The 27,111-nt window shown below is 38.1% G+C and overlaps 3 protein-coding genes across 17 annotated transcripts in view; 2 read left to right on the forward strand and 1 right to left on the reverse strand.

Annotated features, from left to right (window-relative positions):
* Nucleotides 1-14,183, forward strand: part of grik4 (glutamate receptor, ionotropic, kainate 4) — a 371,474-nt gene extending 357,291 nt beyond the window's left edge. For 11 of the 14 annotated variants that reach the window (XM_058744470.1, XM_058744474.1, XM_058744471.1 and 8 more), the window contains 7 exons: nt 746-855; nt 2,983-3,156; nt 4,404-4,569; nt 4,983-5,208; nt 7,170-7,298; nt 7,377-7,495; nt 9,464-11,183. In XM_058744470.1, coding sequence (XP_058600453.1) covers nt 746-855; nt 2,983-3,156; nt 4,404-4,569; nt 4,983-5,208; nt 7,170-7,298; nt 7,377-7,495; nt 9,464-9,847 — 1,308 coding nt within the window. In that variant the 3' untranslated portion in view covers nt 9,848-11,183. Of the gene's footprint in view, nt 1-745; nt 856-2,982; nt 3,157-4,403; nt 4,570-4,982; nt 5,209-7,169; nt 7,299-7,376; nt 7,496-9,463; nt 11,184-11,367; nt 12,275-13,549; nt 13,652-13,729 lie in introns of those variants that run through there. The other 3 variants (XR_009266035.1, XR_009266034.1, XM_058744475.1) reach the window with 3 other exon arrangements.
* Nucleotides 14,184-14,199: 16 nt separating this feature from the next.
* Nucleotides 14,200-18,556, reverse strand: ccdc153 (coiled-coil domain containing 153). Its single transcript, XM_058744486.1, has 6 exons — nt 17,333-18,556; nt 17,138-17,203; nt 16,915-17,034; nt 15,759-15,851; nt 15,510-15,640; nt 14,200-15,102 (listed from the first exon to the last, which is right to left on the reverse strand). Exons 1-6 carry the CDS (start codon nt 17,400-17,402, stop codon nt 14,974-14,976), a joined length of 609 nt encoding a protein of 202 aa, XP_058600469.1. The 5' UTR covers nt 17,403-18,556; the 3' UTR covers nt 14,200-14,973.
* A 463-nt stretch (nt 18,557-19,019) lies between these two features.
* The window catches only part of cbl (Cbl proto-oncogene, E3 ubiquitin protein ligase), a 33,596-nt gene continuing 25,504 nt past the window's right edge, over nt 19,020-27,111 (forward strand). Inside the window, exons 1-2 of one of the 2 annotated variants that reach the window (XM_058744481.1) lie at nt 19,020-19,509; nt 24,336-24,583. In XM_058744481.1, the coding sequence (XP_058600464.1) occupies nt 19,363-19,509; nt 24,336-24,583 (395 nt within the window). In that variant the 5' untranslated portion in view covers nt 19,020-19,362. The remainder of the gene's footprint in view (nt 19,510-24,335; nt 24,584-27,111) is intronic. The other variant, XM_058744480.1, reaches the window with a different exon arrangement.

Below are 27,111 nucleotides of genomic sequence, written 5' to 3' on the forward strand. Positions count from 1 at the left end.
GCTTCCGTAAGAAAGTGTAAAGCAGCCTGCCTAAGAATTAAAAACACACCTGAACCGTTTTTTTTTTTTTTTTCTCCCCATTGAGAGCCCATCAGTTTCTTGTGTATCTACCATAGACAGGCATGCCTCTATTTATTGCTATAATTACAGCTTTTAGTGTCCAGCTCAACAGCAATGCCATTCAATTACACTAATTTGGAGATGATTGCAGACACATTAATGAATTTCCAGCCTGGTGCGGGATAGATAGTGGAATAATTACTAATTTCCACACTATAGTAAACCTGGTTTTTGTAGTCTTGGGGGGGAAAAGCAGCACAAATGATTTGTTTGCGAGTGTATCCATCGCTGGGACTATTTAGATTCACCATCTGTAAGACACCTGTGGCGTGTAGATAGATTAGCCATGGTGCTTTCACACTTAGTTTCTCGCTGATAAGAGACTGTTAAGTTGTTGCTGACCACTGATTGTCAAAGTACCTCCAGGAGAGATAATTGGATTTGACTATTGTGTACAGAATCGGCTCCCGAGTTCTGTTCCAGCAGTTATTGGATCTTCAGAGTGTGCCAAAATGGTTAGGAGACAGAAAATCAAGCACTTTGTTTGGATCAAGCCAATCAACCGTAAAAGCCTTTAAACATCTTTAACCTGAATGTTTACTTACTGGAATTGAATGATATAGGCTTATAGGATCTTTGGGATGCTTGTTTTCCGTGTCTTGATGTTGCCTGTGTGTTTTTATAGGGAAGAAGACCGGGGTATTTCTCCTTTTTGGATCCGTTCTCTCCTGGGGTTTGGCTTTTCATGTTGCTGGCGTACCTGGCAGTGAGCTGCGTGCTCTTTCTGGTGGCGAGGTAAATACTCAACTCCACACTGACACCTGCAGGATCTTATTAGCACCGACACACTGCACGAGTGCAGCTAAAAAATTACTTTGTCAAAACTTTCTGACTTTTTCAATGAACATTTTAAAGAATTTTTACTCTGCTGCCATACCATGAAAGTGGAAAGCTCCAAAATGGATTTAAAAAAATGCAAAATAAAAGTTGTACAGATGAATCTTACACTATATTCCAAGTCTTTTTAAATCATATAGTAGTTTTGTTTCAGAAACAGGCTAGAATTAAATTCATTATTCATTATTCTTATTTGCTTTCATTGTATGGAAATGAGCTTGGACACTCAGGTAAACTGAAAGAAACAACATGTAGCACATCTTAAATTTGATTAAAGAAAAATGTCATTAATTCCTCAATTGTCATTCCAAACCTTATTTTTTAGTGGAAAACATTTTAAAGAAACTTTTTCCTGTTGTTTTTTCCTATAGCAAAAGTGGATAGGGACTAGGCCTATCAAGCTCAAAAATGGACAAAAAAAGAAAAATCTCATAAAAGCAACATAAACGTTGAACATAAGAATCATGTTCAATGACTATATTATATGGTCATCACTATATTATAAGTCTTCTGAAGTCATATGCTAGCTTTATGTTAGGAAAACACTTAAATTAAAATTTAATTCATTATTCACCGAAAATGTTGTTTGGCTGCTCTAGTCACCATTCACTCTCATTGTATTGAAACAAGTAGCTTAGACATTCAGCTCAACTTCTTCTGTAATGTTTCGTAAAGAAAGGAAGTCATAGATTTCATATAGAATGGCATGTGAATTAAAACTTTATTTATTTTATTGCTTTAACACCATTAGACATTATGGGCCCGATTTACTAACAGCTTGCGCCAGTGCAAACTGTCTTTTGGCGTTAAAATAGTACTGTTAGGATTTACTAAAGACGCGCAGTGAAGAATTAGCGCTGAAAAGGCTTGGACAGTTATTTTTGCGCCTGACCTTATTGAATATGCATTTGTAGGAGTTTCCCTTTTAGCCGCAAAATTTATGGGAGGAGAGTATTAAAATGAATTACACAATATGATTTACTAACGTTTGCGCTCGTCAAATTACTGGTATTTGCGCCATTATTTAACGTCTTAAAGCAGGTGGTAATTTGCACTGCTCTTGGTAGATTGCGCTGGTCATTATGGAAATGATCTGGCTTTGTTCTTTAATGTGCGCATTGTCAGTAAATCACACACAGAAATTTTCCCTCCCATCGGCGTTTTTATGGAATTGCGCTCTAACGCTAATTTGCCCTGTTTAGTAAATCTGGCCCTATATCCCAAAACTAAACCCTCTACTAAAACCGGAGGGCAAAGATTAGTTGATAGGAATTCTGGAACATTCCTTCTGCATGAACTAATCTTTGTGCTTCAGGATTGTTAGTCCAGTTAGGGTTGTAGAATGTTGTTGTTGCAAGATCAACATCCTTTTTTGGTCCTGTGAAACAGTCATGGCCTTAAACCTAACCCTAAAATCTAATTGGTTGGTCGGAATGCAGTTCTCGGATCAGCATGTGTGTATTTGTAGACATTTCATTTTAAACTCACTTTTTATTCCAGCTTTGCATTGGATCACAAAAGAAATGTCATGTTTTATACTCTTTCACAGTAGCCTGCTGATTTTCCAGCATTCTGCAGGACAACGGGGGTGTTGTGTGTTTTTATTCGCTGAACATTACCTGTCAAGACATTTTATATAAATTCATAGTTTGGAGCTTTTGCGTATGCGTGTGTTTTTCTTTGTTTGCCTCTCCATAATGTATATTTTTACACATTTGTTATTGAAATACGACCTGTGTTTTCTTTTCTGCATTGCTTGTGTTCGGCATTTCAACAGAGCTGTAATGTGAGGTTGTCGCACAGCTCGAAGAGTAACTCAGCAGCGTCCTGCAGTGCAGTGCATTTTTATTAGTGTCCTGTCAGTCACGGCTAAAGCTTGCACAGCCCCTTCAGGGAACAAAAACCAGGTTACATGGCCAAGAGGGAGCACTGGTGACTTCGTGCTTTGCCAACTGTTAAAATTGTTCCTGGCTCATTTGTGTTTACTACTTTTTATCCTTTTTTCACGCTCCTCTTGGCACACAGGCTAACACCTTATGAATGGTACAACCCTCACCCTTGCCTGAAGGGGCGCTGTAGCCTGCTTATTAACCAGTATTCGCTGGGCAACAGTTTCTGGTTTCCTGTGGGCGGTTTTATGCAGCAAGGCTCCACCATCGCCCCCAGAGCCCTGTCCACACGCTGCGTCAGTGGAGTATGGTAAGAGTGCACAATAAACAGTCTCCATTCTGCATTGATGGTCACCAGCATGTTTGGTTTCCAGGATGCGATTTATGAGGAATGTACAGAATGTCAGGGAATTATATTGATATTTCCTCATAAATTTTGTATGTAAGCCTCAGAAATGTACATATTTGCTGGTCATAGCTCTTGTTTTTATAAAGCAGGTCAAAAAGGCCATGTATCGAATCATGGTATTTTTACCATGATATATTTAAGACTTCACATTCTTTGGATTACTAGAACATTTTGATTTGTGATTGTCAATTTCATATTTTGTGACTATATTTGTAAAAACAGTCCACATTATTTAACACAGGATTTTGTCCTAAATTATTTTTTTATTATGATAATTTTCTGTCTTTATCAAAAAAGGGATTTCATAACTTGATCTTGCTGTTTCATTTTTGGACGCACTTGAATAAATTTTGACGCAGAAGACCATAATGTATATGTTTTTGGCTGGTTTTGGTCTCAATTCTTTAAAAGGCAGTCATGTAAAATCTGCCCAAAAGCCATGGAAATTTTTGTTATGAAATAAGATGGCCCTATCTGAAGGATCATATCAAAATAATCTGCAAAAATAGGCAGGAAATTAAAATTTCACTCATGAACTTAGCAGATTATTTTGTTCAACGTGACGTTACATTGCATTCAAGGTATAAACCAAGCTCTTCTGTTTTATCTACAAGAATGATTATTGAATATTGGATTTATTTATTTATTATTGTACTTGGGAAGTGAACAAATGATTGAAACATTTACACAATTGTGTATTCCCTCCTTTATGCATTCATGTAATTTTAGGGTCAACTAGCTTAACCAGCAAGACCTCACTGAAAACCAGTTAGATTTTGGTTAACCAGCTCAACCAGCATTAACCAGCCAGTCGAAGATGTTCTTTTCAGCAGAGTATCACATTCTGCTACACCCTGATCTCATTGTCAGCTGCTGGATATAGCAGATAAAAGTGCTACTCTCACTTGGCCTCTGTTTTTCTGCTGCGTTATTATACTGTCATTTTTCGAGGCCTCGCCGACTGCAGCACACCGAGGTCAGTGGAGAATAAAAGCGAGCTATTTTTGAGTATTCTGAACGGGCGTACAGTATTCAGAGGAGCCTTTCAACTTCTCATTCGGATGCGGAGCTCACAGTAGCGCCGAGCTCTTTTGATGTTGGGTCAGAGCTTTGCGTTCCTCGCGTCTAAAACTGGTTTGTCGTTCCAGGTGGGCCTTCACCTTGATCATCATCTCTTCCTACACAGCCAACTTGGCGGCCTTTCTCACTGTGCAGAGGATGGAGGTGCCCATCGAGTCCGTGGACGATCTGGCTGACCAAACGGCCATCGAATACGGCACCATGCACGGCGGGTCCACCATGACCTTTTTCCAGGTGAGATCTCCAAGGACAAAATGGAAGGAAGCTCCACCCACAAATCAATGGCCTGTCGGCAGGTTTATTGACCGTGTCGCTAGCGCTTTTCCCTACTTTGGGATTTATCTGTTTGCTGTCTTAATATCAATGCCCTTTGATATCTTGCCCTCTCCAGAGGGCCGTCCCAGACTAATTTAAACTCTTTGATGCATCGGAGGGACGTTTCTTGACCCGCCCCACAACCAGCACAGACTGTTTCACATATTCAGTTGTCACATCAACATGTCAAACTGTCATCTTATCATCCGTCAAGTCCTTGGTTAACACAATCAGTCTTGCCTCCTGAAAGCTCTAGTGATTGGCTGTCAGGACACCAGACGAAAGTTGAGGAGCAAACATAACGATTCTAATATCTCCTGCTTTCCGGTTAGAACTCCCGCTACCAGACGTACCAGCGCATGTGGAACTTCATGTACTCCAAGCAGCCCAGCGTGTTCGTGAAGAGCACTGAGGAGGGCATCGCCCGAGTGCTCAATTCCAATTATGCCTACCTGCTGGAGAGCACCATGAACGAGTACTACCGCCAGCGCAACTGCAACCTCACCCAGATCGGAGGCCTGCTGGACACCAAGGGCTATGGCATTGGCATGCCTCTGGGTGAGAAAGAGTTCCTGTTAGAGAGACAACAATAAATAGAGGTTTATGAGGAGTTAGCAGGACTTTTATTGATTCAAATGCAACTCATCCAGAGTGCAAAAGAAATGTAGCAATGAATCTCACACACTGTGCAGACTGTGCGACGTCAATGGGCATTTATGCTACTGAACGATACACAGCTTTGGTCACAACTGACAGCGTTGACTGGTAGATAAATGGTGTCACAATCTGACATACTTATTAACATGCAAAATGGTATCACACACCCAAGCAAACCCTTGCACTGATGTTTGTTTTACCTGAAAGAAGAGAAAATGTCTAAAAGTCTGGAGGCAAAAAAAAAAAGTTTTTTACTTTAAAGGAGTTTACTTGATGTAGTTTAATCATAACATAAAGGAAATGCTAAATGACTCTTATAACATTTCAATTAAAGGGATAGTTCACCCAAATGAGAAAATTCTGTCATTAATTACTCACCCTCATGTCGTTCCAAACCCATAAGACCTTTGTTCGTCTTCGGGACACAAATTAAGATATTTTTGATGAAACCTGAGAGCTTTCTGACCCACCATAGACAGCAACTCAACTGAAACATTCAGGGGCCAGAAAGGTAGTAAGGACATTGTTAAAATAGTCCATGTGACTTTATTCAACAATTTCTTCTCTTCCTTATCAGTCTTCGATCCATGTTCACGTGAAAAAAAGTGACATTACATGCGTCACGGTACTGTCGTGAATGTGAATGTGAATCGAAGACTGACAAGGAAGAGAAGAAATTGTTGAATAATTTTGTTTGTCCACAAAAAGTATCCTCGTAGCTTCGTAAAATTATGGTTGAACCACTGATGTCACCTGGACTATTTTAACGATGTCCTTACTACCTTTCTGGGTCTTGAACGGTGGTAGTTCCGTTGCTGTCTGTGCAGGTTCAGAAAGCTCTCAGATTTCATCAAAAATATCTTAATTTGTGTTCTGAAGATGAACAAAGGTCTTACGAGTTTGGAACAACATGAGGGTGAGTAATTAATGACAGAATTTTCATTTTTGGGTGAACTGTTACTTTTTTTTTATTTTATTATTTATATATACACTAGAATTCAAATCTTTGAGGTCAGTAAGATTTTTAAATGTTTTTAAAAGTTGTCTCCTATTTATGGCCTTCAAGGCTGCATTTATTTGATCAAAAATACAGTAAAACGAATTTTGTAAAATATTATTAATAAATTTGTCATAATTGTTTTATGAACAGAAAGTTCAAAAGAACAGCATTTAACAGCATTTTGTAATATAATTTTTTTGTAACATTATAAATGTTTTTACTGTAAATTTAGATCAATTTAATGTATCTTTGCTGAACAAATGTACTGATATATTTTCAAAATCCTGAACATTTGAAGAGTAGTGTAAATATTTTTCATTTTAAATAACAATTTTTATTTATTTTTTTACTTTTATTATTATTTGCCACATAGTCCACTATACAATGCTCTTGCACACATGTCATCAGTTGCTGTATTTTTATGGGTTGTTTATTAGACAGACATTGTAGCAACAGTCACACTTCACAATTGTCACACTGTCAGAACTTCGCCTGATGTGTTGACTAATTGGCTATCAGCGAGCATGTGACAGTAAGCTATCCAAGGCTGCCAGTCTTGTCCTGTAATGATAGAAATCTTTTATATTCACCAAAAATATGTCTCAGATGGCAAAACTGTAGCCAAAGTAGCACAGTGCACACCAGGCTTTAACCATATAACTGAAGTTAAATGAATCTATTGACTAAATATAAATTGCACTGAATTGATTTGAACCAAGCTATGTCCAGCAGATGTTTTAATCAACATGACTGATGGCAGGGTTTACAATAAGCTAAATGAACACCATTAGAGTGGCAGGAGTCAGCACAGAAGAAAATATACATCCAGCTCTGGCTCTCTAAGATGGATATTTTGTTTCAGGCTCGGTCTACAGAGATGAGTTTGACCTGGCCATACTCAAACTACAGGAGGAAAACCGCTTAGAGATCCTGAAGAGGAAATGGTGGGATGGTGGCAAGTGTCCAAAAGAGGAGGATCATCGAGCGAAAGGTGACCACCTGTCACTCAACTGCAGGTTCAAACAGAATCTTTTAGGAAACATTTATCATGTTGTGCGTTTTTGTGAAGGTCTGGGCATGGAGAACATCGGTGGGATCTTCGTGGTGCTTGTGTGTGGTCTTCTGGTGGCCATCTTCATGGCGGTGCTGGAGTTTGTGTGGATGCTGCGTCATACGCCAGCAACAGAGGTGAGAGAGGGCTATTTTACCTGCCTCTGCTTTTTGTCCTTCTCCCCGCCCTCGCGCCTCCCTCCCTAAACCCCCCACACCCCATCCCGCACCTCACCACCAGCACACCAAAGAATATACCTCAAACTGATCTACACAGGCCATCACACGCTAAAGGTGCCAGATGCTTTTAGATTATATGCTTTTTAATGTTTGAATGGAATGAAGTTCCTTCTTTTTTGTCTTTTATTTTCTTCCCTGAATCAAATCGATGGTTGTGTGACTGCATTGTTTCAAATGAAACATTGTGATTTTTTTTTTTTACTAAATAAACACTTCAGCATGTTTCAGTAGAACCCAAGACGTGACTTTTTTTGGAGGGTGCAAATGCATGCTGTGTTTGTTTATAATGTCTTCATGACTTGTGATTGCCCATATTCATAGACTGAGCATTGTGGGTAAATATTTAAAGAATGATGTTTGTGTTTGTCTATATGTTATGTGGGTGTGTTTGAAGTGAGGCTAAACTAAATGCTAATTGAAAACTGCTTGGGAATATGGGTGTTTGTGTGATTGTGTTTGTATCTCAACATCAAGTCAAAATGACTAGTGAAGTGCAGTTTAGCCCATTTTTGATAAGTAGAGTGAATATTTGCATTATCCCTAAGGGAAATATAGCTTTGCGTGTTAGCATTAGGTAATGCTAATAGTGTGTCTGTGTTTGTTTATATGTGTGTGAGATGCATTTCTGCATGTAAGTGTATATTCAGCGCCTTAAACTGCACTGGCATGGCTCATCATCTAATAGGTAACGACTTTCTGTCCTGTTTTTAACTAGTGTACATGTCTTACATATCTTACCGCCATACTACATTGATCCAACACCAAGATGGCCCCTCCAATTAAATGTCTACTACACATTAAAGCTCCCAGAATCACATCGATTGTATGCAATGCCTTTTCAACCTCACGACATGATGACAAAAAATTGATTTTTAACTTTGTTTGAATGTATGTGATGTATATGTGATATAGGCATTAGGCAAGGTAGCACCATATTTATTTTTTGACAAGAATGAAAACAAGGCTGTGAGAAAGCTGCTTGGTTTGAAAGGCTGCACACAACAATACTCTATTTGACAGTAGACAATAGTGCCTTTTTTGTGACCTCATCTTAACAGACTGTAACTGAACAGGGTATAAATGTAAACGGTAAAACCTTAATAATATTGTGCTGAGGACTGATGAAATCTTGGGTTCCTTTGAGTGGATATGCATAGAATTTCCCTTGAAATTTGATGTCACCGCAGAAAATTAACATTGGGAAAACACTACTGAGGACAAAAAAAATACTACTGTAAAACAACCATTAAGAGAAATGAACAGTTAAAAGCAAAGATGATTTATTTAACAGCCTTTAATCAAGACTTTATTTTTGTAATACTGTGCGATAATATTCCGTTCATGACAGAATTCCATTAAGATGACAAATTGCACCAGAGGACACGGGAAAATACGCCGCCTCGGTTTGTGAAGTGATTAAAAATATATATGCATTCAAAAAATCTGATTATTTAATCTAAACAATCATCAAAACTCATCGAAAATCCTTTTGGGAGCAATTTTAGCCCAATTTTGCAAAGCAAAAGGCATTGCATACAAAGAATGATCCAAACACAGCAGCTCCACTTACTTATCACGTTTTTTTGTAATGCAAATCTAACAGAATACATTTAAAGATGTGAACTTGTTGAGAATGTAATGAGCACACACCGAGATCACCAGGCGCTTCAGGACTTTTTCTCTGATTTCTCTGCGGTGCATCAGTCAGATAAACAGCCACCGCCCCCCTGTATAGCCCAGTGTTATTTTTGATCAATGCTCTGGCTGTGCTGCCTGCCACCCCCTGCGAGCAGTGTGTCAGCGAGACCCCCTGGCCTCTCTTTCTCTCTCTTTCTCTCCCTCTATCTCCGTGTCTGTGCCTCACAGCTGTCCGTGTGCGAGGAGATGCTACGAGAGCTGCAGGGCATCGTGCTGTGTCAGGACAGCCTGCAGTTACGGCGCAGGCGCGGAGCCAGCGTGTTGCGACCGCAGCCTCTGCCCCTGGACGAGCGACGGGCGCGGGCAGCGGCAGCGAGCCTCAGCAACGGCAAGCTGTGCACGGGCACCGGCCTGCCTGAACCCCTCTCCCACAGACTGGCGCAGGAGGCCGCCCTAGTGGCGCGAGGGTGCAGTCACATTCGCATCTGCCCGGAGTGCCGGCGCTTCCAGGGCATTCGAGTGCGCCCGGCCGGCCCTCCAGGAGCATCGCCCAGCCACAGCGAGGAGAGTATAGAGTGGGAGAAGGGCACCAACAACAGTGAACACGAATAACCTCTCGGATCTGTGGCGGATAGACGTTAAACGACAGCTTTGCTGGACCCAGGGATTATGGGAACGTAGGCTCCAGGGAAGGAGCTAAAAGAGAAGCTGTCCGTGCTGCTCGATTCGGCCCAGGAGCTGCATATGGTTTCTGTACACTGTCCTTACAGCCCTCTGCTTTCGGGGGACACAGCAGAGGGGCTTTGTACTATGCAGTATATTTGTCTTACTGTGCTGTTGATTTATTTTTAAATTATTCCTCTTTTGTTGTGATACCACTATATTGCTATTATCTCCTTCTCACGACACCCGTTTAGTTTGTTTTTTCACACCTCGGACAGCTACAGACTGTCAACCACGCGCAACCTTTTTTAGAGTGCCAAAACACTTTGTATTAATTCTGTGCTGTTGCCGTCTCATTCCGGCCCCTGAAGGAGTAACTATTAAGAGAACTGAACACAAAAACAACTACGATCTGTTTTTATTGATAGTCATATTCTATTAAAAAGGTTTTTGGGATGTTTCTGAATGTTTGATGTGCATGTACGAGGGTTTTAGATGCAACTGAATGGAGAAGAACATGGGAATTCTATTTTTTCTGGTTAAAGACACACTTTCTATATTTTTCTTTTCATTCTTTTAAGTTTTGATTCATTTTGTTGCACTCCTTGGATATGAAAATTGCACATAGTTGTGGGAAAGTGGAAGATTATGCTCCCATTTAGGAAATTTGCATTGGGAAACTAACTAGGATTTATGCCAATTTCTATTCACCCTTATTTTTGCCATTCCTGCAGGGCGCTTGGAGGTGTCAGATGTGTTCACTTTCAAAAAAACATCAGGAAAGTGAGATCTGAGGTGATTTTGTTCCTGTTGAGGAACATCTGTACCACTCAATACATGATGAAATCAACTACAGACAGGGTCACTTCATCTAGACATATCTGTGTGATGAGACATTGGAGATCATAGGCCTATATACATTCAGGTATTTCTTTATATTTCATAACATCTCATAATGTTTAATGTTTATTTTCTTGTTTGAAACCAGAAACGTTCATTTGTTCATGTGACGTCTTTGATTCATACTTCTGTTTAACACCCTTTTAAAACTGGATTCAACCAATCAGTTTTTCAACGTTCCATAGCTGAAGCAGAATTTGGATACCAAAATGAAATTATTTTATTAGGCATGATGTTACCCTCAACTTGCAGTGCCAAATTGTAATAAATTGCATTCACGTTTTGGAGAGCCATTAGAGGTTACTTACTACCCATGTTGATTTTTTCTGTGCATTTCTATTGAACTGAATCCATTTCTACATGATATTTCAATACGGTGTTAGTGCCTGACGAAAATAAATGGCATTGTGTTCAGTTCTGTGAAAGGTTGGCTTTGTTCTTGAAAGTTTTGTCTCTTGGATCTGTCGGTCCTCTCTGTAAACATTTATTTTTCTAGGTGCGCAAATACAGCTCCATTCGTTTCCTATTGCAGGCTGAAATAGCTATGCGAGTGTGTGTGTGTGTTTCAGGCTTCTGATGAACAATGGCAAAGCTGTATGTGCAGGTGGGTTTTCGCTGGATACACAGACCTGCAGACAACTCTATCGGGGCAACTTCAAGATGTGACACATTTACTATGTGGGGCATGGCATCAGCTGCACATCTGCTTTAGATTCACAGAGGCACAAGCTGGTTTAAAGAGTGTCAACAAACAAGCAAAAACATTTGGGAGACAATTACTGCTTGGAGTGACAACTGACTGCTTAGGAAGGTTAAAACAAGTAGTTTCCAATTAGCATTTACAATTTGGGTAAAAGCAAAGAAATATTGCCAAAAATGTACATGCAGCAATTATTCACATCTGTCACAAGAATTGTATCATCATGCAAAAGTTATAAGCTTCTAATATCATTGAAATGCCAAATTTGCACTAATTTATTCCATTATCCAAAGTGATAGGAGGGTTAAAAAGATAAAGAAAGTAGTATCTGGCTTGTCATGTGACCTCAAAATGGCTTACTGAGTACACTTTTGTGATTGCATTGTTCTTTTCTCTTTACTAAATACTTTATTATATATAAATATCTGGTTCAGTGAGAACTTACACCCAGTCTCATGAAAAAAACATAACTATTTGATGAGATTGCAATGTAACTCATACAAGAATGTGATTTTTTTTTTAGAAAGAAGTAAGCATGAAGGTCCATCTCTACTGTAAATATATGGGGTGTAAGCATATTATATGAAAACATACGAATAAAATTGAACTAATTCATATGAGTTAGCCACCAATTCGCCAAAATGTAACATTGCCATGAGACTGTTTTGGAGCTTCTGTGTTTGCCTCAATCCTGAGTATTTTCAAACTGAAGAAATATCTTCAACATCTGCAGATGTCTATATCATGGAAATCCATTTACGTTCCAGGGTTCAAACACTAAGTTGTCCAGCACTATGATGGTTTGATAGTAATGAGTGTGAATTGGTCAGAGACTGAAATGTCATGGCTGAAGACAGGACTTATTAGTGAGACACGCAAAGCTCACAGCCCAATCAGTCCGGATGCATTCCCGAGGGCAGGGCCTCTATCTCTCTCAGCATACTGCCCTTCTCCTACCCATTTATTTCTTAATTCAGCTCTAACCTGTTTCCACAGAATGAAATTGCATCTCTAGCTTTAATTCCTTCTAGTGTCGCAACTGGTTTCTGAAGGAAATTTGACTTTTTTGCTGATTTACACTTAATGACATCACTGAACTTGATGTCATGTCTTGTTGTGTTCTGAAATGTGTCAGACTGTAATTCAGGCACGTGTTGCATTTTCAGCATTGCCATATGGGTCAGGGGCACTATAAACCTTAATCAGGGTATAGGGCCATATTTAACATTCAACAGGAATGATACTATTGTTTAACGTAGGCTACTAATTGTTCAGCTGATTAAATGTCTTTCCAAGGGGGAAAAAAACTAGACCAAAGACAAAAACACCTTAAAACAGTTTTGAAAGTTAAGTGACACTGGACCATTTATACATGCTATTGTAAAGACCTCTAAATTCAATATGGCATGCAACCTAACTAAAACTGCCACCTTTTGTGCTATATGAACTTTGCTTGTGTCTTGTTTGCGTCTTCTGTTTTTAAAAGCAAAAATGCTTTCTGTGTGAATGGCCACAAAGTTAAAGTCAGTAGGCTTAGCCTATTTATAGCACCTGAATAACAACACATCCAATTTTATGTCAGAGGTATTCGAATGTTACATTTTATGAATAGTGTTGACTTGCCACATTTTAGTGATTTTCCCAGTTTCACAAATTATTTATGATCAAAGGCAGCCCATTATCATTAAAACAGCCCATTCTTCTAAAATGATACAATTTTCATTCTTCTAAAAGGACACAATGCTGCTACAAATCTTTTTCAGATCACTGGTTTGTCACCTACAGCAGAATTGATCTTAGACTCATTTTAGTGTTCTAAAACATATTATCAAAGGTAAGTAACAGCATAGCTCAAAATGTTATTTTCGTTTCACAATGGAAGTGCTGTTAACATCCCTGTGAGGGCGAGTAGAGATGTTCATTTTGCCCCCTTTTGGTCTCCAGCAGACAGCTGCTTAAATGAGTAGAACAACCGTCTCACGTTACATATTTAAGTGAAGTAAAAGTCTCTGTTTGCTTTCTTCTGCTTTCCATTTATTGATCGAACTCAGATTGGAAGACATTGATCATCTGCCTGCCAGCACCGCTGCACATAGAAAATGCCACTGTAGTGCATGAGCTTTCCATGAATGTAAAATTTGACATGACATAAGGTCAGTTATGCAACATTTAACTGCTTTAATACAATAATCTGCGTAATCAAGATTTTTGTACTGAGATGATGTTTGTAGAGCTTATTCCAGACAGTTCTCTCGGGAAATCTCGCATCCGTAAATCAACAGCTGGCGTCTGTCAGGGGCAGTAGAGCATTACTCTTGGACTCATACTAAGAAGAACACAACAGGTAAACATCCTACACATTCTTTAGGGAAAAAAAAAAAAAATCATAAAAGGGCTATTACATTATTTTAGCAAAATCATTTTAAATTTGATTTTCATTTAAACATGAAAACGCTGTGCAAATTGTAATAGCGACAGAAAATTAGACCAACAGAGACACCTGCTGGAGACAGAATGAACTGCACTGTCTGCTGTGAACGGTTTGGATCATAGGACTTCATTCACGAAACACTTGTAGGACAATTCCGTGCGTTGTTTAAAAGGAAATTTAGTCTGCTTGTTTCATAAATAAGACTTTAGGAAAAAGTAACTGTAAAATTAGATGTCCTGAGTCTTCATTTTCGAACTGAATTCACAACCTTCAACTCCAACCCCAAACTAATTTCAAAAGTCACTAATTTCAATTAAAGTCAGCTTGACCTTTTTATGGTGAAGTGATAATTAAGACAATGTCTTTTGTTGTTGTGTTGTTTTCAGATCAACATTTAGACTTCAGTTGAAGTTGATATTGGCACAAGCTAGCACCGTTCCCAAACCTGGATAACTGAATATATATCTATCAAAGAAGTCTCATATTCTCACCAAGGCTGCATTTATTTAATCAAAATACAGTAAAACTGATGCTGTACAATATAGTGACAAGTTAAAATGACTGTTTTCTATCTGAATATATTTTAAAAAGTAATTTATTCCTGTGATGGCCATGCTGAATTTTCAGCAGCCATTACTCGAGTCTTCAGTGTCACATGATCCTTCAGAAATCATATGCTGATTTGGTGCTCAAAAAAACCTCAGTTATCATCAGTGTTGAAAACAGTTGTTCTGCTTAATTTTTTGTGGAAACTGTAATACTTTTTTTCAGGATTCACTGATGAATAGAAAGTTCAGAAGAACAGCATTTATTTCAAACAGAACTCTTGAAACATTATAAATCTCTTTACTGTCACTTTTAATCAATTTAATGCATCCTTGCTAACTAAAACTATCATTTCTTTATTAAAAAAAGTACTGACTCGTACTATAAGAGTTTACAAACTCCTGGTTTATGCAATATATGTGCAATTGCTTAGATGTCAAAGGTTAGATGTCTCGGTCCTGCTCCTGTTCTGTCCACAGCACTCAACCGAAGGTGACCTCATATGTGAAGTGGGTTTATCCCAAAGTCTCTGAGAGTGTCCTTGACTTCCTGATGAATGACTGTGCTCTGTTCTTCCCACTGCAGCCGTGTCTCAGCCAGGTGAGAGAGCAAACTGTCCAGGCAGCCCTGCGTCAGGCCAATAGACACTAATTAATAAAAACGTACTCAATTTAAGATGAAAAGTAGCTTATTAAATGGGGCATGTCTCGCCATCTGGCATAAGCATTTAGAGGTGCAGATGGTCTCTACTATCCTAAAATACTAAATGCTGAAATGGATAACCTTGTGGATGGCAATTAGATTTGTTAACACTTTAATTAACAGTCAGTTCAATTTGTTTTACTGTAACATTAATTATACCTCATTTCGTTGAGGTAGATTAGTCTGTCACGCTTTGAAATGTCATCAAGCAATTTAAGCTAAGCCTTGTGTAATGCTGATAAAATATGTCATCCATTCAAGCATCTAATATATATTTTGACACAGCGCTGATATTTCACTTAATCACTTATAGAGCCGTGACTCTGACTTACGTGCAGGATCTTCTCACACTCTCTCTCCATACTATCCAGTTTGCTTTGGAGGTCAGAAATGATGGCGTCTTTTTCTGCTTCTGTTTTCTCTCGCTGCTCTCTTTCCGATTTTAATTTAACCTGACATTCGGCTAATCAAACAGAGGCGTTGTTTGTCATCAGCATGTCACTGGAGAGCTTGTGTTTGGTTAAAGCACACACTGCCTATGATAAGCACAAGAATTTGAAAGTGTTAATGCTTGGACTTACCGAGCTGCATCTCAAGCAAGTCTACACTCACTTCAAGCCTGTTTACTTTCGTCTGCAGGTCTGTTTCCATGGACTTATATTGACGGTTGAGATCTGAAATCAAGTTTGTGTAGAATACAATACGTGTTGTGTTAGAAATCAATGATTTACTAAAATATACATTTACATAAGTCATTAAGAGGTGAGTATAATTTTTATATAATGACATTTATAATGTTTTGTTATATGAAATGAAATCTAATCTTATAATAATAATATAATAAAAGCTTGTTCTGTTGATCTTTCTATTTATCAGAGAATTCAGAAAAAATAACATGGTTTATACAAAAATATTAAGCTATTTTCAACATTTGATTATAATATGAAATGTTTCTTGAACAACAAATCAGCATATCAGAATGACTTTTGAAGAAACTAACACTTTTATTTAGCAAGTATGCATTAAATTAAGCAAAAGTAGACAGTGACAGTAAAGATATTTATAGAGTTACAAAATATTTCCATTTCAAATAAATGCTGTTCTCTTGAACTTCTCTTGATAATAATACAATGATAAAAATGTTTCTTGAGCACTAAATCAGCATATTAGAATGATTTCTGAAGAATCATGTGACACTGAAGACTGGAGTAATGATGCTAAACATTCAAATTACGTTTTGAAGTACATTAAAATAGAAAAATAGTTATCTTTGTAATAATATTACTGTATTTTTATTCAAATAAATGCTGCTTTCTTTGAATCCAAATGTTCGTTTTGAGTTTTAGGACAGCTGTGGATCAAATAATCATGTCATTTAAAGAAACTAAACTAAAGTCCATTAGGTGACCTCAGAAATATTGAGCAAGTTTATGAAATAATGAAGTCTATGAAACTGCCTATAACTTAATTTTATCTATATGTTAGAAATAAATATATTTCAGTATCACAAGGATCTGTGGGGAAGTTTCAAGAGACATAAAGTGTCTGTTTGGAGAAAGCAAAAATTCTGTATTCTTCATCACGTTTTGTTCTGTAGACTGCAACATGCACTTTCATTTTCATTCAAGTATTTCCAAAACAATACAGCATAAAACACGAGTATTATGAAGTACACATTGTTTCATGCAGGTGTGCTATATCAATAAACCTGGGGGGAAAAAAACACTTTATACAGACCTGTAGTGATGTCCTTAATGTCTGATCGTTCCTGACCGAGCACCTGCTCCAGATCTCTGATTTGACTTTTCAAGTCATCTCTCACTGCAGTGGCCTGACGCGTTATACTGGTCCTCAGAGCTGACAAGATTTAGAGAGAAGTTCCTTTCTTAATGCTTTAATAGAACTGGACACAAACAACAACTCCTACATCAGGCCAATTTAACAATTGTATTTGCCTTACCAAGATGTTCTTTTAAAACAGCCACGTCTAAGACACTTCTCCGATACTTCTCTGCAAGTCCATCATCTGTATGATGAGGGGGAAAAAAAGGAAAAAAAAAAAAAAGAAAACACATCATGTCAATAAAATAGGGGCTACTATTGTTAAGAACTAAATTATTTTGTGTTTATAAATGTTATAGTTATAGAAAAACACCTTTTTCTGGTGTGCTCTTTTTAGACTTGTCCTTTTTGCCGTTTCCTTTCCCTTTCTTTTTTGGTGGCATGGTGTAAAGATTCTAGATCTGCATGTTTCGAACTGAAGGAAAAGTTTCATTGTGTCGGTATTGTGTATACAGAGCCGCCTGGCAGCGTGGGCGTGGTTAGAGAGAGACGTTAGCCAATCACCTCTCCAGAATGCCAATTACAGTTGCTCTATGTATCCGCATTGCACTACGTTACCGGCTCGTTGCCTGGAAGTGTGTATTATAGTTGCTAAGCGTGTCGTTTAGTTTTATGGACAATAAAGTCTTTTGAGGTGTTTCTGAATTGCTTAGATTCTTTAAAGAGAATCTCACTATTTAATTTTGACGTACAGGACGAGGAGCTCTGTAGAGGCATCTCATTCACAAGCTTTTCTTTCAATTTAGTTTTCGGATATTTGTAAGTTAAAGCAAATATAAACTAAAATGATCAGCGAATCAAGCATCATATATTAGACCAATTCGTGAAATGTCTAAAAAAAATGTGCATAATTAATCTCTTTAACCCGGAGAGCGGCGAAAGTACGGTACTTCTGCCAATGCTTAGCTCATGAATATTAACTACTCCATTGCTTACGTTGCTTGGTAACCTTCCTAGTGCTCAGGTTAAGTGCCCTATTTAATATTAATTAGTCGTGATTTTCACCATAGTAGGATTCGAAAAACGGAGGCGGAGAAAATGTGAGACATCAAGGAGGGCGAGGTCTTATAGGCGGAACAGGAAGTGCAATCACACGAGCACGGGAGGGGGAGGTCGAAGGCGATGTTTATTTCCCAAACTGGTTTATTTATCTTATTTCAGTATGATATCATTTCGCGATCTAATATTGCATTTTCATGTGGAGAAAGACAATCTGTGCTGGGTTTATAATAAACGTGAGTGATCGCTTTTTGCTCACAAGGGCTCTTGACTTGCTCAGCCTGAACTTCCCGTTGCAAAAAGTAGTGATGGGAAGTCCGATTCATTCCAGCGAATCGATTCTTTCGGACAGGTCCCCTCAAAGAACCGATTCAACTATTTTTGTACGTCACTTCGTTAATAGGTCATCACGTGGTCCCTAACACCCAGGCTTTGAAACTTTCCAATATTTCTTTGTTGTTTTTCTTCTCTCTTTATTTAAAAAATAAATAAATGAATCTTTGATTTGTTATTGACATTGTTATTCTGCAAGTGATTTTTGTAATTGTAATATTACTGTTAACTAAATCAAAGTCATATATAGTCATAGGTTTATTGTGTTAAATGTTTTGATTGTATTTATTGTAATTTCATTTAGTGTAATTTTCATGTGATTATTGTAGCAATGATTATGATCATATAAATCATTTTATATTTACAGACAGGGAAAGATTAAAGAAAGGAGGAAAAAAAGTCTTTTTTATTTTTTATTTTTTTTAGGATGAAGATATTTATGTTGGAAGATCATTCCAATTCGATTTCGATCTTAAATATAATCTGCACGTACATTAACCCATACTCATTTCGTTTTACCTGTCAAACTATTTCAGTCCGACCAGTTTTGTGAACCGATTCATTCAAACGATCTGAACCAACCACAGGGGAACCAACTGATTCATTGAAAGGATCCGACTCAAATGAATGATTCCATCACGAATCGGACATCGTTCTGCAGAAGCGCACAGATAGAGAAAGAGAGAGAGCTGCAGTAAAAGGGAACATCACGCACGGGGTGTCGATGTGAAAGCAGTTGTTCCTCCACGTCCAGACACCCATCAAAACTTGTTTTTACGCGTTGTTTTTAACGGGATCCGCCGCACTAGTCGAGCGTAACTTACACAACACGGCGTGAAACGGTGGTTTCCTGCACGGGGGATTTAATGGGAGTCTTGCATCGATAAAGCGCTTCTCCCCCCCTTGACGGACCCTCGCTCGAACCCAGCCGGACTCGGGCGCTGTCCTCACCGGGGGGTATCCGATCCCAGTTATATTTTGACTAGGAAAAGAGCACTCCAGAGTCCGAGTATGGCAGGAAATCTGAAGAAAGGTGGGGGGCTTATTGGCATGATGAAGGACGCTTTTCAGCCTCACCATCATCTCCACCACTCCCATCACCAGCCCGGGGCCGTGGACAAGAAGACGGTGGAGAAATGCTGGAAATTCATGGACAAGGTGGGTGGCTATTAATCAAAACACAAAAGAAAGATACCAGAGAGAGACGCTGTAGCTAGCAGCCTCGGTCTCTGTTAGCTTAGCCGGATGGCCTGCACGGAGGAGTCCTAATGCAATATGGCAGGGCAGCTCTGCTAAGGCAATTAGCTGAATGGTTTGCAGGCTAATAAACTATATTCAGCCTGCCAAATACTCTGGGAATATCTAGTTTTAGAGAGTAGGTAATTTGCCGTACCCGTACACCTCAGCTTGGCTAGTAAGACTCGTGAATGTGGTACAGGGTCCTGTGCTAGTTTTGCTAGCTTAATAGCTTGTGACATTTCTTTAACTGGCAACGTTAAATATTGTGTATATGGTAAGACGACTAGAAATGGTTTGGACATTGCTCTTCAGAAGTGATTACTTCAGGATGCTCAAATGAGCAATGTGGAAATCCCAAAGTTGGTTAAGCAACCAGTGTGTGACATTACTGATGACATTACATTACATCTTGTTGCTGGTCATTCAGTTAGTTAAATTGCATTTACTCCGTGTAGACGTGGATTGTGGCATTTGGTGGATTGATCTGCTCTTTCAAACCACTACTTGCTGCTCTTGTTCCTGTTTCTGTGTAGATTTTTTGGGATAAACAGGAAGTGCCATATCACTTTTTTTCTTATCTTTAAGTATTGGAATCTGTTTTAAGTGGAATATAATCTGTTGTGTTCCAATCATGTGAAGCTAAATATGCAGCTTTATTAAAAGCTAGTTGTTTTGGGATTTAATACAGATCTAAGTAGGGTTGATCTTATGATCAGGTATGGATGTAACTGCTAGGCACACAGTCCTTACTTCACACCTGATTAACATATAAAGCCTACTGTATCATTTGATATGTGCATTTCAAAGACTTCTAAATGATCAACATGATCAACTTTGTACACGATCTGCTACATGCTTTCTGCCCTCTGATTGATAGTTCATACCCTTTTTGCAAGTAAAAAGCCTTTTAGTCAAATTGTAATGATGTCCACCTTCAGGTTGTTTTTTTATGAAGTAAGCAAATAACTTTTATATTGGTTAATATTTTAAGATGAACATTTAATGGACTGAATCAGCTCAGAATTTTATGTAGCCTAAATGCTCTGCTATATTATTATAAAGATCTTTTATTGATGTAGATTACTGTACATCAGAATATCAGAATTTGGCAATATAAATATCAGCAACTGGACCAAATTTCATATTTTTCCTCAGTTCAGGCCTTTGAATAACATTTGAGGTATTTTCTTCAAGTGTGAGCACCATATTCTCATTATATCATACTATGAGCCAGAAAAAACCTAATGTATAAATACGATACAAAACATGAAACACATATGCAACTTTTTGCAGATTTGATTTTCTTTTTTTTTCTTTTTAAAAAAAAAAATATTTCATGAATGAACTTTCAATAAAGTGTTCCATTTCAAAGAAACGTATTTTTCATATCTTTACAGAGTTAATGTACTAACTAATAAACTAAGAATTTAATCAACTGATGGAGAATCTTTTACCAGCTTGTCTGGTAAAACTTTAAAACTACATTTATGCGAACATCTGTCTACCAGAGTGGTTTTCTTTTGTTGAATTTGCTGCCTCACAATACAAAAGTTGAAGCTGCAGTTCATGGAAAAAACTTGTGGTTGCTGACCTCACACTTCCTGTGATCTTCACACTGATACGGTGCATCTGTCACAGGGGGCTCATTTTAAACTTATCCTGTTCATGCTTAGATGCTAAAGATGGCTTTTAATTTACATTTTGAGATGCTTGTTACAAAGGAACACTATTGAATTTTTCCTGAGAAGAGCAGATAACGCTTGCTGATTGATAAATTTGCAGCTTCCCATTTGTTTAGTTTCACACTGGGTAGTTTGGTTAGTGCACATGTGACATATCACATTGCCTTCATAAGCAAATCTCCCTGTTTTTGCAATGTAGCATTGTAAATTTCCACTTTATGTTAAGTCTGCTGAGACTTAGATTATAAAACCTTTAAACGATTTAGTTTGAACATCACGATCAGTGATTCAGGAAACGTAACATTAGGAGAAGTTCCACTTGCAAAACAGCCTTATCTGAAAGAAATGTTTCTTCATATGACTTAAACTTTTGTTAATTTTATCATGACTTTGCTATTTATTATCCAAAGTTAACATTTTCATGTTATCCATTTAGTTATATTCTGTAAATCCTCTGTAAATATTCAACCTCTTACCAAACACACAAGAACACAAGTAGTTGTGCTTCTTCCCTGTGAATCCTGTGAACATGCAAAAACATTGCATAATCAAAAACTCTAATATAGAAATTCTGTATTTGACTATGGGTTTTCCCCCGTGTATGCGTCTATTGTGTTCACCTTATTTACAAACACAGATTATCTACACTTTGGTTTTCTTATAAGGTTAAGTAATCATTAAACTGCATTAAACTGTCGATTGTAGTTGTTGACTGTGTATTTGCTCCTTACTTTGATACAGTTGTTCTTATACTATGAATGCAGATTTAACACAATAAATGGCACTCTTGCATGTTTGAGTGCATTATTGCATTGGTGCATTCTAAATGATGTCTATTTTAATCGACTTCCTGATATAGTTTCTATGCTACCAAGCTGACGTTTCTCTGCACTTCTGTATTATTATTATTCTGAATTCATGTTATCGCTGGAAGCTCTAATGAACACACGTCTGCACGTGAACACGTAACGTGTGAATGTTCACTGATAATTATCGGGACGTCCTGTCGCCACAGTCTTATCTTTTGGCTGTCAGGGCTGGGGTTGCATGAGATCCAGAAGCTTTGGAGCACAAGTCATACTGGACCCCAGTGATGTCATCAGCTCTCCCCACCCCCCAATCACAGCTGGTCCTGTGCCTGAAGACAAAATAGATAAGAGCGGCTGCAAGTACTCTGAGCAGCTGCAGGCAGCGCCGGCCTCTTATTGCTGGAACGTGCGTCCGTGGCACGGCGCTTCTCGAACTGCTGGGTTGGTGACATTTGAGCAGTTTCCCGTTTCCTCAAATTTCCCACCCACGTCTTAATCAATAGTTCAGAGGCTGATGATACGTAGCTGTAGTCCAGACACAAGAGAGCCACTATGTCTGAATTAAAGCAAAGCCTATTGGACCATCAGTCTAGCCATTAAGTTGTTTGGCTAATGAAGTGGTTTGAGGCCATGCACTTAATCATAATGATTTATTGTCTGGAATTGGGGGGGAGGGGGTTCTTGGACAATTTTAACAGCTTTGTGGCCTCCAGTAGGGTTGGATGGAATGACGATATACGTATGTGGCGATTTCACTATGGGTAAAGATTTCTTTGTACAATTGGCATGTAACTGTTCAAAAGATTGAGGATTTATGTGGATTGAAAGAAATGAATACATCTGTTGCAAGTATTTTGCATTAAATTGATCATAACTGATCATGTTATTACAAAAGAGTTCTATTTTAAATACATGTAGTTCTTTTGAACTTTGTTCATCAAAGACTAATAGGCAAGATAATAAATCAGCTAATGTTTCTTGAGCAGCAAATCAGCATATTATGCTGATGGTTTCTGAAGGATCATGTGACACTGAAGACTGGAGTAATGATGCTGGAAATTCAGCTTTGCCATCACAGAAATAAACACAATTTTCGCATATTCAAATAGAAAAGGTTATTTTAAATTGCAATAGCCTTTTTTACAAAATTGCTGTTTTACTGTACTTTTTTTTTTTTTAAGATGTTTTTTGAGTCTACATTTTAACATCAGGCTATTTTTGCACTGATGTCAGGCGTATTCCTTTGTGATGAATCTTTTATATAAAGTAGAAATAGATTAATTAGAAATAGAAAAGAATAAAACCTTTATAGTTTTAGGTTTTATTAAACTCCTGTTTTTAAATGAATGTTTTATTTGCAAAGCGTTTAATGCAAAAGTAGATCAACACCGTTATTAAACATATATCATTGTAGACAATACCATTATAAACAGCATTTTTATCATGCCGCCCAACCCTAATCTCAAGAATTAAACCCCTATAGCTGCAAAGTACACAATGTCATTCCCAGTCACCAGCTGTAAATGTTGTGGAAATTGAGATGACAGCGTAGTGCTGTAGATTGCAGAACTGTGTCTTTTGTGCAAACACATTTGTCATCCTATGTAGCTCACAAAAATCCTTTGGACTTTTAAGATTGTTCTCTCTGGAATGTTCTGGTGAGTGACCTTAAAAGTTTTGTGTGTGTATTTATGGTTCGGTTAACAGTTTTAAAGCCCTTGTCAGTGTAGTTTTTATTTTTCCCTCACACTGTAAGAGAAAACTTGCAAAACGTTGACCCGCAGAGGATATGAGGTTAGTTTGCAGTTCTCTTTTCTTGATCGATAGTCGACTTAATGCGCCTTCGGAGAATTGTACAGAATATTTGTATCAAAATATTTGTACAGAGCTTGTTGGCTGCTGTGTTAACAGACTAATATAGACGCATATATTTTGAGTTTTTCTGTAAAGCTGCTTTGAAACGACATGTATTGTGAAAAGCACTATAATAAAAATGAAGTGAATTAAACATGAATGTGAGTTTTGGAAGTGCGACATTGTATAAAACACGATTTTATGAGCAAATTAGCTTTATGCTATTGCAATCTTTTGTGTACACTACCTTTCAGGGTCAGTAAGAGTTGTTGTTGTTAAGAAAAACATTATTATTTTTGGAAATGAAAAATACTTTTATTCAGCAAGTATGCAAAAAAGTGGCAGTACAGACTAGTATGATTAAAAAAAACAAATAAATCTTTTCTTTTGAACTTTGTAGGTGGTACGTCTATGTCAGAACCCCAAGTTGGCCTTGAAGAACAGTCCTCCGTACATCCTGGACCTGTTACCAGACACCTACCAGCATCTCCGCACGATCCTATCCCGCTACGAAGGCAAGATGGAAACTCTGGGTGACAACGAGTACTTCCGCGTTTTCATGGAGAACTTGACCAAGAAGACCAAACAGACCATAAGTCTGTTCAAAGACGGCAAAGAGCGAATGTTTGAGGAGAACTCTCAACCCAGGTGAGTTTCTGACACCATCTCTATTTATAATATGTCAGATGACCAAGTTGCCGCTTTGAGTGATTTCACAAGCTGCAAACGTTCGAAAAGATGTGTTAAGTACAGCCTATAATGACCAAATACGGTGTTTCCATTTGACGAAGCGTTGTGTTAGGTGTGAAATCAGACCTCAGAGATCTCAAGCCAGCTCTGTTCAGACGTTTCTTGAGCTAGTTTGTGTTTTTTGGAATGTCCTGCATATTAATTCAGTGTGGGAGGCAAAAGCAGAAGCAGCAAAACATGGTTCATCAGTCCTCGAATCATGTGAAACCGGTCTCTTCAAAGAATTTGAGTAGAGGTTACATTGAGTGAAGCTGGAGCTTAAGTCGTATATCAAAGATGCAAATGAGTAGAGCATGTAAGTGGTCTGAGATCGTATCAGGCCTGTGGTTCTTCTGCTTGTGTGAGCAGACTGAGGAGGAATGTGTAGTGCAAAAGACCAGTCACAAGAGGAAGAGCGTAACTGAGGCCAAGACCTTACAAGTAACAGGTCTGTTGTAGAGTTTCCAGGTGTAACCTTCATTAAAATCCTAATATCATTTTTTTTATTCATCTTCATATTCTCCTGCCGCAGTTTTCATTGTCTTTATACAACCTAAAAAAAAGTTTCATTTTCAAAGCACAGCCTTCCAGCCTATAGATGCCAATGTATGTCATATATGAAAATCATATTCAGCATTTCTTTTGAGTATGAAAATAACGTTTAATGGGCTTGCTAAACCTTTGAACCCAATGTAATGTGTTTGAAATGCTTTTGGCTTACGTTTGAGCTAGAATTGCCCTACAATATGATTTAAAAGTGGAAGCCAAAGTCCCACACATTCCCATAAGTCCTGTACATTTTCCCTCAGGAACCACAGCAGTCTGACTTGATTGTAAACATCATAAAAACGTTCATACTTCATATTTCCGTCATTCTTATCTCACTTCCCGTAGTACAGCGGCTTCTCGTATCAGGCTGTATTGTCGTTTCGTGTTGTTCATACTATTTCACTTCTCTGAAACTAGCAAAGAATTGTCAAGCTGAACATTTAGACGTTTGTAACCGTAAGAGCATTCACATGAAAACCTTTCGCATGACGAGGGCCTCTTTTTGAGCCGCTTTGGTGGCAAATCCTCAAGAATCTTATCCGAAGCTTTTCCGTGTCCTTAGACGTTGGAGCTTTACTGAGGGGGTGGAGGTGTTCATACTGAATGGGAAGAATTTAATGATTAACTCTGACACACCAGTCATACTTTGCACCACGCAGACACTGCTCTTCCTGTTAACACGCTCACTTCCCCTTCCTGTTTCTGTAAGGCCTCCTCAACATGCGTAGCTGAGGCTAGCCAAAACCCACCACTTCTTACACTGACAGTCTGTGGCAATTTAAACTTAGCAGAATCACTTTCACCTTAGTAGTACTGAAGACTGTTATAGATCTTCATGCACTCATCGAAACGGCTTCTCTCCATCTGTAGTGCTGCCTAGGCTTGGCAAGATTCCAACATTTTGACTTCAGCCTCTTTACCTCAATATTGATACTTGCTGCAAGCAGACAATAGGTAAATTGATGAATATGTGCCGTAAGTTTGCATATCATAGAAATATGAAAAGTAATATTTGAAGCATACTTAAGATCTTGTACAGGAAGATTCATACGATTAACAACTATATGGAATATTTCCCATTTTGTTACCAAATAAATTTCCATATATTCCTGAATGTATGCATGTCATAATTGAGCATGCAAATAACAGCATTTAACTTGCTTTGTTGAAGTTGATGCATCCAAATAAGAATAATGAAACAAATTATTTTCTTTAAGTCATGCATATAATCTAGGACAGTCTTTGTAACACATTGAATAAGATTGTAATTACTGTCATCTATTATTAAAATCCATGACTGAATTGTGCTTTGACGCACACTTAAACATTAACTTTGCTTTCACGCTTGACGCCATACTCCATTGGCTGAACTAAAAAAAGCACAATTTCATCAATACTGAAATGTTTGTATTGCGCACTTTTCTAGAATGTCATTAATAACTAACTATTCAGCAAAATTTTGCAGTAAAAAAAGTTCTATTGTCAATAGTGTAGCAGCACATGAAGCACCGCTCACACAAGTCACTTTTTTTTATAAACCAAATAACTTCCTCTTAGTCAGTCATATTTCACATGACCAACTGAACATGAGTTCACAAAATCTGGGAACTTTTTCGCCCGATATGAAACTCCCAAATGTGTGGTTTCCTTTTGAAATGACTGGATTTTGCCTGTTAAATTTTTACAGGGCAATTATAAATGGGACTATCTTTAGGAATAAGAGGCAGGACAGTGACCTCATAATCTCTCTTAAATCTTTGATCCCTGCTAGACACTCACAAAAATGAAACTCTGTTCCAGTGTTGGAATCTTCTACCACACATTTTCTCGATTTGTCTTTCATTGCAGGGCTTCCTTATGAAGAAATGCATAGCACTCTGATATCCATCTCTGTGAAA

The sequence above is a fragment of the Onychostoma macrolepis genome, chromosome 15, assembly GCF_012432095.1.
Source record: "Onychostoma macrolepis isolate SWU-2019 chromosome 15, ASM1243209v1, whole genome shotgun sequence".
NCBI classification, from domain to species: Eukaryota; Metazoa; Chordata; class Actinopteri; order Cypriniformes; family Cyprinidae; genus Onychostoma; species Onychostoma macrolepis.

Bases quoted from the DNA above. Each gene is read 5' to 3' on its own strand.
- ccdc153 (XM_058744486.1), bottom strand. From the start codon at position 17,402: ATGCCACCAAAAAAGAAAGGGAAAGGAAACGGCAAAAAGGACAAGTCT. The intron at 17,204-17,332 runs GTGTTTTTCTAT...CTCATCATACAG, and splicing joins AAAGAGCACACCAGAAAAAG to ATGATGGACTTGCAGAGAAG. The intron at 15,103-15,509 runs GTAAGTCAGAGT...GGCCTGACGCAG, and splicing joins AGTGTGAGAAGATCCTGCAC to GGCTGCCTGGACAGTTTGCT.